This window comes from Calliphora vicina, chromosome 1, assembly GCF_958450345.1.
Source record: "Calliphora vicina chromosome 1, idCalVici1.1, whole genome shotgun sequence".
Lineage (NCBI taxonomy): Eukaryota > Metazoa > Arthropoda > Insecta > Diptera > Calliphoridae > Calliphora > Calliphora vicina.
The window spans coordinates 66,701,368-66,714,228 of NC_088780.1; the positions used below are offsets into that span (position 1 = coordinate 66,701,368).

The following is a 12,861-nucleotide window of genomic DNA, read 5'->3' on the forward strand; positions in this document are numbered from 1 at the left end:
AAAAATCTACTTCCTCAGAATCTACGGTGGCGATTAATTCAATCTTCCCTCGTTTTTGCTTATATCCAACAACAGCGCTGCAATCATTAGAAGCATTACCAGTTCCAGCGGTTGGACAGCGGCTTAGGGCATCAACGTGTCCCATACCAACACCACCACGGTGATGTATGGTGTAGTTGAAATTTTCTAGCTCCAGTGCCCAGCGAGCAATTCTAGGATTCAATTGTTTCCTGCCTAAAGTTAACGTCAATGAGTTACAGTCAGTAACAATTTTAAAGGGTATTCCCTGTAGATAGACCCTAAAACGGCGTAAAGCATAAATAATGGCCAAAGTTTCCAACTCAAAGCTATGATATCGCATTTCAGCAGCAGTTGTAGCTCTAGAAAAAAACATTACAGGATGAAACTTTCCGTCTAATTGGCGTTGTAAAAGAACTGCACCAAACCCAGATGAACTTGCGTCACAATGTAATTCGGTTTGTTTTTGTGGATCATATATAGCAAGTACAGGGCCGGATGATATCACATTCTTTAATGAATTGAATGCCTTATAACACTCTTCTGTTGGCACATACTTCCCATCTCGTGTCAGCTGCCTCAAGGTTTTTGTAATTCTTGCGTGATTCGGTACAAATTTTCTGAAGTACGAAAACAAACCTAAACAAGTCTTCATCTCTGCTTGATTACGTGGAAATGGATAAAGCCTTATAGCAGCCAAATGAGAATCACCCGGGCGTATTCCCTCTGGGCTTACGGAATATCCCAAGTAGTCTATTTTATTGTATCCAAATTTACATTTAGCTAACTGTAACTTCAGTCCCTTCTCTTTTATTCTACATAAAACTTTACAAATTAGTAGTAAATGTGTACAAAAATCAGCTGTGGCAATGATAATATCATCCATGTAAATTATTATCAATCCTTTGTCAACTAAGTCCGTAAAAATATTATAGATGTAACGTTGAAATACGGCAGGTGCATTCTTTAGACCGAAAGGCATACGTAAGTACTCGAATTGCCCGTATGGTGTTACGAAAGACGTGTATTTTATTGAATCTGAAGCCATTTTGACATGGAAGAACCCGTTCTTTAAATCAATGGTGGTGAAATACTTTTTGCCACCCAAATATTCTATGCAATCCTCAATTAGAGGCAATGGAAAATTATCTCTAATAGTAAGCTTGTTTAAAGCACGATAGTCTACACATTTACGTATTTCTCCATTTTTCTTCTTTACCAAAACTACAGCAGAAGCGTAAGGAGACTCACTGGGTCTAATTATATTATTTTCAACTAATTTGTCTGTAATGTTCCGCAATTCCCCTCTTTCATAATAGGATAAACGGCGTGGCAAAAAATGAAATGGAGTATCACTTGTTAATTTGATGTTCATTTCATACGCATAAGGCTTTACCTCTATATCATTCGCCTCAAGATAGTTTCTGTAAATCACATCACGCAAATTTTCAAAATGCTCTTGACTGAGATTCGGATTGACATCAACATCTGATAAAGTCGTATAAACACAACAAACATCAAATAAAATGCTTTCTAAATCACAGTAGTTACCAGCAGCATATTCATCTTCACATAAAATCTCAGATTTTATCGCATTGCCCTTGCCTAAGTCTTCATTTAATTTACACCGAGTAATTTGGTCGCGATTCAAATAGTCACGGTTATAGGATATTATTTTTTCTACATCACTACTAACAGCTGATTGACTTCTTGGTTTGACTTCCCTATTAAGATCAAGTGCACAGAAAAATGATCGGTTTTCATCCAGAAATTCAGTACATTTATTTGAAAACTCTTTTTTTAATTTTTTATACAAATGAATATTAAATTTATTAAGAAATTCTCGCCCCAGTATGAGTGGGATAGACATAGTTGTGTCCGGCACAATATTCAATACTATCTTTTCACATTGGTTTCTAAATTTAATTTTTGCTTCTGTTGTTCCATAAGTCATCATAACATATTGGCCTAGGCCGCGATATTTCGACTTAATTGCAGTATTATTTACGGAATGTGGAACATAAGATCTCTTTACAAAGTTAGTTGGGCTACCGGTATCAAAAAGAGAAAAACAATTCATAAATCTTCTGCACTTGATCTCACTATCACAAAAGGCAATACTTACATTATTTACAGCACTAATGGTATCTTCGTAAAAATCATCTCTAACGTCAGCATTATCAGAACTCACAGCGGCAATTTCCCTTTTACGCTGAGTCAGTAACTTCTTGGGATAAGTGCAATTACGATGATCATGACCCATCTGCCAACAGCGGAAACAGCTTCCATCAGGTCGCTTATCGTAAGGGCATTTGCTTTGAAAGTGCCCCATTTGTGTACAATTATAGCATCGTATATTGGCAGTGTCCGATGGGACAGAAGTGGCCTCAGCCGATCTTTTTGTCATCATTGGTTTATTTGGAGTGTCTGCAACACGGCTGATGACAGGACGGCTAGCACGGCGCTGTTCGTACAAATCCAAGGACTCTTTAAATTGATCCAATGTACGAGCGTTCATAAGCAAATATGCCTCTGGTGTATTGTCTTGCATACCACTAATAATAAAGCCAATTAGTTCAAATTCGTCTATGTCATCACAGCGGGATGCAATATTTTCCATCTCTAACACATAACGTCGGAGGTTATCCTTTTTATTCCACTTGTAGTTACTTAAAATTTTATAAATTTCGCCGCGATTTATGGCTCGGCCAAATTCTTTGACTAGTGCTGCCTTTAGTTGAGCGTAACTAATAACGTCAGTTCTATTTAATAAAAGCCGTGCGGTGCCCGTCAGCGAGTTACACAGAGAAGTGTATTTAAATAGTTTGTCAGCAGCAACCATATTCATAACGCGATCAAAATTTCGTAGAAAATCATACACACCGTATGCCCGGTTCTCACCATCGAACTTGGCGATGGTGTGCTCAATGTCACGAAAGGTCAATCGGTTCGAGGTGACATGTGGTGTTGATACTTGTGTAACTTCGGTCTGCAATAAGCCGCCATTTTCTAAATCAGCGATCGCGTGTTGAAGTTTTAATAACTCATGTTTTTTTCGCAAAATGTCCAATTGAAGGTCCAAATTAGCAGCTTCATTAACGGAATCTTGAGTTGAAGCGACAACAGCAGTAACGGCTAATTGACTTTCCTTGCTAATATCTGCAGGTCTTGTTTTAACATCAGATTTGGCCTCAGAATTGTGTTTTACTTCAGGTTCATATCTGGCATCATTAGGCTTCACATCATTATTAGCTTTTGCTTGAGATTTATTGACTTCGAGTTTTAAATTTGCATACCAGATGAGGCATTCTATACCAGATGAGGCAGTTGCAGCGGTAGACGTTTCCGATGAAACCGAAGGTTCTCCAGCCTCTTTAAAATTTCCAACGACAACATTGTCATAGAGCTCACGAAGCCGGGAGGAAGAAGCATTTGCTGGAATTTCCGCACCAGCATGTTTCAATCCGTCTAACAGCTGCTCTTTGGATAGTCGAGACGTCATTTTCGGTATTTGTTTTTTTTAAATACCCCACACCTGAGCTTTAAACTCTTGTTTTTTATTTGAATTTTCACCTTTTTTTTATTTGTCCTGAAGACGTCTTTTTATTTTCACAGCTTATTTAATCTTAAATTATTTTCCTTAGAATCTAAATGCAAAACTTAAATTAAAGTTTAGTAGCTTTGTTCTGATTGGTCAATGGCGAGTTAACGAATTTCGATAAGTTTTTATTTAGAAGCTCTTTGCTCATTGGTCAATCAGATCATTGCCACCTGCTACAACTAATGGTAGTGTTGATAAGGGAATTAAATGTTAGGGATAAATAATGTTAGTGTTGGTAGAATAATTAAGTAATTAGGACAACTTAATGGTTACAATAGTTTATTTGATTTTGATTTTTAATGTTTGTTTTCTCTAAACCACTAACCGAGGCAAGGGAGTCTTTAATATTATGTGTTAAAGTACAAATTCTGGATATGTGAGATCAGAGAATTATATATGACAAGAACCCACCCCAGTAGACTGTTAGCTAGCAGTTAGAAGGCTCCCAACCGTCATTTATATTTTTAAAACTCGAATTTTTTTTTTCACCAACATTTTTTTTCACTAAATATTAAAAAAAAATTTTTAAATTAAAAAAAAAAATTATTAAATTTAAAAAAACAATTTCGAAAAAACAACTGGAAAAAAAATTAAATTTTGTTTACCTAAAAATATTTAAAATTTTTATTTTAAAGTATATTTTGGTGAAGGGTATATAAGATTCGGCACAGCCGAATATAGCTCTCTTACTTGTTTTATATTTTATTGTAAATATTAATAAGTTAAGTAAACAAAATTGTGTTTCCATTATTTTTACGATAGTTCCAGCTACAAAAGATGAAGATGACGAAGAAAAAATTGCAAATACACTTTATCGATTAAATAAACACAACTTAAATTATTGTCGCTAAGATAACGAAAAAAAACTGCTTAATATAACAGCTTACTTCAACCGACAGCGAAAGTGGTTAAAAATTTTACTGACTAGCAAATTCGATAAATTTTCGTTATATTTATTTTAACGATACGATTATCGTTATAAAAGTTAGTGAATCGCACTACTGGTATTCCACACTTATTATAGAAATGTAATTTGGCATCCCGTTTTTTTTCATCTGTCATTTCAAAAATTATGTGTTTTGGACAGAGAATATCTTCTATCGCTTGACACACTTCTGCAATACAACTAGAATTTGACTGTTGTGATATTCCTAGGAGACGATCTTGGCCAACTTGATGTTGGTATCCACCTTGGCCTAAAATTTTCAGTGTAGTGGCTAATTTCAGCAAAGGTGGAATCGCTGTGGACCTTTGAGGAGAACTTAAGGCATCTTTGTTGAGTCTAAAATTTTTAATAAAGCTAAGATGTACATATATGAATTTATGTAATTCTTATAATTTCTTAGAATATCTGCATAATATTTACTTACTTTTTTTCATTAAGAGCCAATATATTGGAATTGTCTCTTATCAACTTCCATTGGACTCTTTCTGGTAGAGCATCGTCGTCACTGTCATCCATCCACAGATAAACACAATCCATTTTATGGTATATTTAAACCCTTTTATTTAAACGTTTTTAATCTATATATATAAAAGAGTAACGTTACTGACTGACTGACTGACTGATTCATCATCGCACAGCCCAAACGGCTGAAGCTAGAATCACGAAATTTTAACTGTGGGTTCCTTCCTCCCCAAAACAATCCGATAAGAAGGGATTTTTGGAAATTCGAACGTTTAGGGGGTAAAAAAGGGTAAAAACGGGTAAATTCGGTAACCTTATATCTTCAAAACTAATAAAGATACAAAAAAACTTAAAATAGCATGTTACTCCATTTAAAAAATAAGCTGACAGGTGTTTCGTACTTTTTGGAAATTCGAAACTTTTAGGGGAGAAAACGGGTAAAAACTGTATTTTGGTACTTTTTTGCACCCTATGTATCTTTTAAACTAATAAACATAGAAACAAATTTTAAATCGTATTCTTTAATTAACAAAAAATAAAAAATATAAGTTTGGTACTTTTTGGAAATTCGAACCTATAAGGGATAAAAATTGTGTTAATTTTTGGTACTTTTTCATAAAATATGTTTTTCTATAGTTTGACATAGACATACGAATATTTTATTATGAAATTTATTTTATTACATAAATTTATTTGAATGAAATTGTACCACCTCAATGGGGATAAAAAAGGTACCAAAAAGGGGATAAAATCGGGAAAATACATTATATTTGAAATTATTAAGCCAATTTTGATAATTTTTTTAACGTTGGTTCCTGGATTCATACAACAATTAACTAACAGGGTGTTATTTGGAACTCGAGTACCAAGGTGTATATTGGGCCAAATCCGGGTAAACAGTTTGGTACTTTTTTTAAAACATATTTATTCTTGGGCACATTAACACAGATTTTAATATTTTGATACATGGCTGTAGCATAAACAATTTTGGCAAAATGGAATATTTTTAAATTTCAAACTTGAGGGGTGTTCAAGTAAGAAAAGGGAAATTGGTACTTTTCTCCTAATGGTACTTTTTTAACATTTTAAATTATTTCAGTTATCGACATTAAAGTTAGCTGATATGTATTTGAGTGAAGTTAGTGTTAGGAATAGGGGATAATATTTAGGTACCAAAATGTGTGAACTGTACTATAGGTACTTTTTTGTTCTTCTAATGGTACTTTTTTGAAATTTCTATAATAATGGACTTAGAAACATGAAATTAAACATATATGGTCCTAAGTGAGTGAGAATTCTAGGGGAGACTTTTTGGTACTTTTTCTTTATTGGAATGGTACTTTTTGTAATTTCTTCACCAATGAACCTAGAAACATGAAATAAAGCTTATATATAAACCGAGTGAGTGGGAAACCACAAGTGTGGGTTTTTTGGTACTTTTTCTATATTCTAATGGTACTTTTTTGAATTTTCTATAACTATGGACTTAGAAACATGAAATTAAGCATATATGGTCATAAGTGAGTGAGAATTCTAGGGGGAGACCCACAAGTGTGGGTTTTTTGGTACTTTTTCTATATTCTAATGGTACTTTTTTGAATTTTCTTTAACAATGGACTTAGAGACATGAAATTAAGCATATATGGTCCTAAGTGAGTGAGAATTGTAAGGGGAGACTTTTTGGTACTTTTTCTTTATTCGAATGGTACTTTTTGTAATTTCTTCACCAATGAACCTAAAAACATGAAATTAAGACCGGAGTGAGTGGGAATCTACAAGTGACTGCTTTTTGGTACTTTTTCTATATTCTAATGGTACTTTTTGAATTTTCTGTAATAATGAACATAGAAATATGAAGTTAAGCATATATGGTCCTAAGTGAGTGAGAATTCTAGGGGGAGACTTTTTGGTACTTTTTCTTTATTCGATTGGTACTTTTTGTAATTTCTTCACCAATGAACCTAGAAACATGAAATAAAGCTTATATGTAACCGAGTGAGTGGGAAACTACAAGTGGGTGCTTTTTGGTACTTTTTCTATATTCTAATGGTACTTCTTGAATTTTCTATAATATAATGGACCTAGAAATATGAAATTAAGCGTATATGGTCCTAAGTGATTGAAAATTCAAGCGTACCTTTTGTTTATTCTAATGGTACTTTTTTTTAATTGTCTATAGCAATGGACTTAAAAACATGAAATTAAGCATACATGGTCCTAAGTGAGTTAGAATTCTAGGGGAGACTTTTTGGTACTTTTTCTTTATTCGAATTGTACTTTTTGTAATTTCTTCACCAATGAACCTAAAGCCATGAAATTAAGCTTATATGGACCCTCTAATGGTACTTTTTTGAATTTCCTATAATAATGGACCTAGAGTTTCCAAAAAAAGGAAGAATTGCAAAACCACGGTTTCGGTTTTGTGATAATTTATTAAATATGAAGTATTATAGAAACAAAATTAGTTGATAATATAGGAAATGATATACAAATCTAAAATTCAAACTTGACGGGTTATGGTTTAGGGAATGCGAATTTAAAAGTGATAATCGATGGTACTATTTCCTTATTGCAATGGTACTTTTTGAATATTTTAAATAATAAACCTAAAAATTTAAAATTATGAACACATTTTGCATTTTCTATAATAATGAACCCAGAAATATGAAATTAGAAATTAGACATTTACAATTAGATTAACAAAGTGAGACTTGATAGTACTATTTCTTTCTTCTAATTGGGGTGGCGAAGCGCACCGGGTCAGCTAGTACAAAATAAAAAGTTTCAATTTATTTAAACGTTTTTACTACAGAATATTTTTTTTTTAAATTTGTCACGTAAAAAGAGCTGGCAAGTTTTATGTTGATTCATTTTGACATTTAAGGTCAAGTGCTCCCAAGTATTTGTTACTTTTACCCGCATTCATATTAACACTTCGCTGCAAGGTATTCGAAGGCGTTAGACAGTGCAATTTAATTTTCGTATCGAATATGCCATTCGAAAGATTTTCATTTTCGAATCGAATTACACAGTAACCCCCCAGATCTAAACCCCATTGAGAAATCGTTAATCAAAGAATCGATCACGAAAATTGCACTAATTCACATATTATGTTTCAAGGATTGGTAGATGCTTGTAACGCTATTCCTTCAAATTGTATTGCCCATTCATACCTTCTCTGCCTTGCCGATGTTGAAAATATAGGATTTGCCATTAAATATTAAGATTTATAGACATAAATGTTTTCTAAACAATTTGTTGCATATGATTTGGCCAATGAAAAATCAGCCCATACGTAGTTTTTTAAATTTTGTTTCTTTTCAATGCAAATAAATAAAAAATATTACAAGCATATGAATAATTTTTTTACCTTTAAAACTAGTTTAAACAACTCTTATAAAATTCTGTTGCTAGTTGCAACAGATCTCGGTACCGCCAACAAGATTAATTTAGGTACTTTTTTCGAAAAAAATCGCGAAAAAAAACACTTTTTAATTTTTTTTTTAATTTAAGTGCACATAACTTTTGACTTGGTATCGATTTTGAAATAATTTTATCCTTACAATACTAATAAATTAGTTGTTAATTAAAAAATATATATTTGAAAAAAATCGGGAGAGGTTTGGATCAGCTATTTGCAAAAATAAAGACCAAGGTATGTAAATAACATAAAATTTTAAATTTCAATGGTGAATATCTCGTAAACTTAAAAGATAAAATATAGGTAATATGTTTTGTAGCTCTCTTCTTGTAGATTCTACATATGTACAAATCTTTCAAATCGGATAGAGAACAAAAATTTGGCATCATTTTTAATTTTTAATATACCCGAGACACCTTAATGTTGAAAGTCCCAATTTAAAACTTAAGCTCAGTAACAACTTCTCTATAGTTGTGAGAAATTTTATTAAAGTCGGATTATTGGTTTGGAACTTACACATTTATTTGCATTCATTTCCCCCACTGTGATCCAAAATATCGGTTTTAGGTTCTCGCCAGTGTTGCCAATTCATGGTGAACAAAAAGGGCTAAATACTTAGAAAAAAAGGCTAAAAAAGGGCTAACATTTTTAATTAAAAAAAATACGTACATTTGACACAAAAAACAACTTAGAATGTTACATTCGGCTATGCCGAATAGACAAACAAAAATGTGTGAATATAACACACGTTCAAATGCAAGAAAATAAGAATATTTATTCCTGTATGTTGATCCTTAACTTTAAAATAACGTAATACGGGGCCACACGTATATCATATGCCGATGTTTTTAAAGCCTCGTACGTATCACCTGACCTGCAAATTTTTTTATATGAAAGACAAATTATATATAAAGTAATCCTTTGTGATAACTTCGATGGAGAATATTTTGATAAGTGAATATATGGCAAATATGCCTCTCATGTAATGCAGAAAAAAAATATTCTAAAAATTATACACGTCGCGACGCGTCGCCGTACAGAATTGATTTTCATTGGCAAAAACATAAATTTTGCCATTAGTTAGTAAACATATCAAAACTAAGGTAGCCAAAATATGTATACTTAAATATTTAATTTAAATTTAGAAAAAAGTTATTTTTCTATATTTGATCAGATAAAAATTATTATAGCTAAATTATTATCGATAATGAAGTGAATTTTTCTTTCTAAATTGGTTGGATTGTAGTCTTTGAAAACGGTATACTACATGGCATGTGTTATAAAACATTTGTTAAAGTACTATATTTACGTCAATACATCGCCCAGATAAAGTTAAAAGTATTCTCTTTAACCATATATATGATTTTATAAACGCCCGGACCCGCGCGTAAACCATTAACATATTTATTAACAATTTTTATTCAAATAACGTCCATTTTCTCTATATTAGTTATGGCATTTTTTTAATGTATGGAATGTCCAACAATTTGTATGTGCTTAATTAAATTGTTTACTGGTTCAACATTTTTAGTTAATTTTTGTCACAATATCCCTGCCAATTTTTTTGAACTAATTTTACTAATTTTCAACAGCAAAAATTTCAGATCATTAGAGTAAATATATTAGTTTTGATTTAGTCATAAAAATGGCTAAATGAAAATAAAAAAGGCTAAATTAATTGTGGCTAAACAAGATTGAAAAGGGCTAAATTTAGCCCAAAAAGGGCTAAATTGGCAACACTGGTCCTAGGGTGAAGTTTATTGTTAATCTTCTCCATTTGCAAAGATTCATCCTTTTTGCCTTTCTTTCCTTTTAAAAAAGCCCAAACATAGTCAAGTTTCTTAAAAGGCTCAAAATTGGAAAAAGGCGTTAAAAATGCGAAGCTCCATTTTGATTTTAGACCCATTGTTTCTTCGGCAAAACTTCTTAGAATTCATCGTAGATTACGATTTTGATAACCGCTTTGTCGAGAAAAAAATTGACCCATCTAATACACACAGTTACTAAATTATACGTACGATTTACTTCTTGGGCCTTTTTTTAAAAATCTATATATATAAAAATACAAGGCCTGTCTTATTCATTCACTCACTCACTCATTACTGATGAGTCAGTGAATCAGTGAGTGAATTTTGTCATAACGAAGCAATAACACTAAAAAATTATAATTTTTTATCTAGACAACCATTTTGACGTTTCTCATTCAAAAAATTTATCAAATATAGACATAGGGCTAAGTATTGTATATCAGTAAATACAATTAAAAAAATAAATTTAAATGAAAGTAGTTTCAGGAATATCAAACGGATATTTTTTTCAGAATACGCAGTTCCTCCTTGCCCATTGCAACAAAAGTAGTCCAACTGGGATACACCTGGAATTCTTTTTACTTCTCTCCATCTAAATTATATAACAAAGAATGCTTTTTAATCTGATCAGACGGCAGAAGATACAATTTTACCATATTTATGTGATGTTGTCCATATTTACATGATTTATTTCATTTATGTAAGAAAAAATAATTTTAAAATTTCACACTTACGATGTCGCACGGGACCAACTTTATATCAGTACCAAAATCATAAATGTTCTTATTTTTCAGTAAAGTTATTTATTTTAATTGTATTAAAAATCTCTGTTTGGAGTCCAAACTTTGGACTCAATATTTGATAATCTTTCTGCATGTACTTTCGACGCACTGATACCAAATGTTGTTTTTCAATGTCGCACGGGACATCAAAATATGTGATAATGCAAAGCAAAAACTTACAGTTATTTGCAATCGCATAGTTTCTTATGCATTCTATTTTGACTCTTCGTACCCTCAGGAAGATTTCAGATATCAAAAGTCAATGCATAATGTCTCTATTTAAGAACTTGTATCAAAACAAAATGTGCATTATAAATATTCAAATCAGAAAAGTTGCCCTTGGTCAACTTTTGCAAAGCAAAAACTTAGTTATTTGCAATCGCATAGTTTCTTATGCATTCTATTTTGACTCTTTGTACCCTCAGGAAGATTTTAGATATCAAAAGTCAATGCATAATGTCTCTATTTAAGAACTTGTATCAAAACAAAATGTGCATTATAAATATTCAAATCAGAAAAGTTGCCCTTGGTCAACTTTGCATTCGAATATCTCGAAATGGGTTATGAATAAATGAAAAATTTTGCCAAAAAAAAATCTGAAATTGTATATCTTGATTTAAGGTAGTGTTACACATGACAAATATTTGAAGAAAAAGACGTAACCACTAAAAAAAATATATTTGAACTCTTTTATTATTTTAAAAACTTATTTTACTTTGGATGATTCAAAACAAAATATTTCGTTTTATTTTATCTGATGCTGTTTGATCTTACAAAGCAATTGTAAGAGTAAACACGTCAAACAAATTTGTGCTAAAAAATTGGTTAATATTTTTTGAGCAAATACACTGTGCAACAACCAAAATCGGAATGGAATGAAACCAAAAACAAAAGAAAGCTTACGTTTTACTTTACGTGTAGAAAAATAAAGAGGGAAATAAATCTGTAACTCCTAAACGGTTGGTCCGATTTTAATGAAATTTGACATGCGAAAAGAGGAAGTGTTGTCGAATTAAAGTTTTGAATTAGGACCTCATGAGTCAACCAAGAGCGCGTGCAGGAGTTCCCAAAGTAGGACACCTCGGAATGTTAAATATTTAATACAATACTTGATTATGTGGGGTTTACTCAAATATTTTATTCCAAAATATTGCAAATTTAAAGAATTTAACACACAAGAAATTTGTTGGGTTTTTAAAAAGATGTAATAATTTTATTTTTACTTATAAGTTTTTATGGGGTTCTTATTAATTTATATGTTTCACAATTGTTGTTGTTTTGTTTAAGAAAAGAAAACTGGTTTTATTTATTTTGTATAATTCTTTTAATCGATGCTTCTTTCTTGGTCGCTGATCAACTGAACTGACCTGCATTAACAAAAATCAATTATATTTACAATTATAATCTACGGCGAATTCAAAAAGATAAAGACAATGTAATGAGCAAGGTGCTCAAAACAAATCTGCATTCTAAAAATTGTATGTCAATCCTTGAAATTGTATTTTTTTATAATTCCAATTTGCTGTAAAACTCTTTGAATTTATTTATAAATGAAATTTTCTCAATTATTTATCTTGGAATTTCGACGCCGTCCTTTTGTGGTTTTGCGTAACCGCAAGGGGGCCGGAATGTTTAAATCAAGAACATTATTTGTAAACTGACACTGAACTGCCCTTATTTTATTTACCAATGGTGTATTGGAAAGCATGCACCAAGGTGCATTTAATAAGGTGACATCGGCAGCACAGCTGATTATAGAAATAGAACGCGATAATGTCAAACTACATTTATAAAAAATATTCGCCCGTACGCCCGTATACAGG

General features: G+C 31.8%; 1 protein-coding gene across 1 annotated transcript; it reads right to left on the minus strand.

Moving 5' to 3' along the window:
* Positions 1-548: 548 nt before the first annotated feature.
* Positions 549-3,520, minus strand: LOC135949365 (uncharacterized). Its single transcript, XM_065498906.1, has 2 exons — positions 971-3,520; positions 549-638 (listed from the first exon to the last, which is right to left on the minus strand). Exons 1-2 carry the CDS (start codon positions 3,518-3,520, stop codon positions 549-551), a joined length of 2,640 nt encoding a protein of 879 aa, XP_065354978.1.
* Between the last annotated feature and the right edge of the window lie 9,341 nt (positions 3,521-12,861).

Bases quoted from the DNA above. Each gene is read 5' to 3' on its own strand.
- LOC135949365 (XM_065498906.1), bottom strand. From the start codon at position 3,520: ATGACGTCTCGACTATCCAAAGAGCAGCTGTTAGACGGATTGAAACAT. The intron at 639-970 runs GTATTTCAACGT...TTCGTACTTCAG, and splicing joins GTCTAAAGAATGCACCTGCC to AAAATTTGTACCGAATCACG.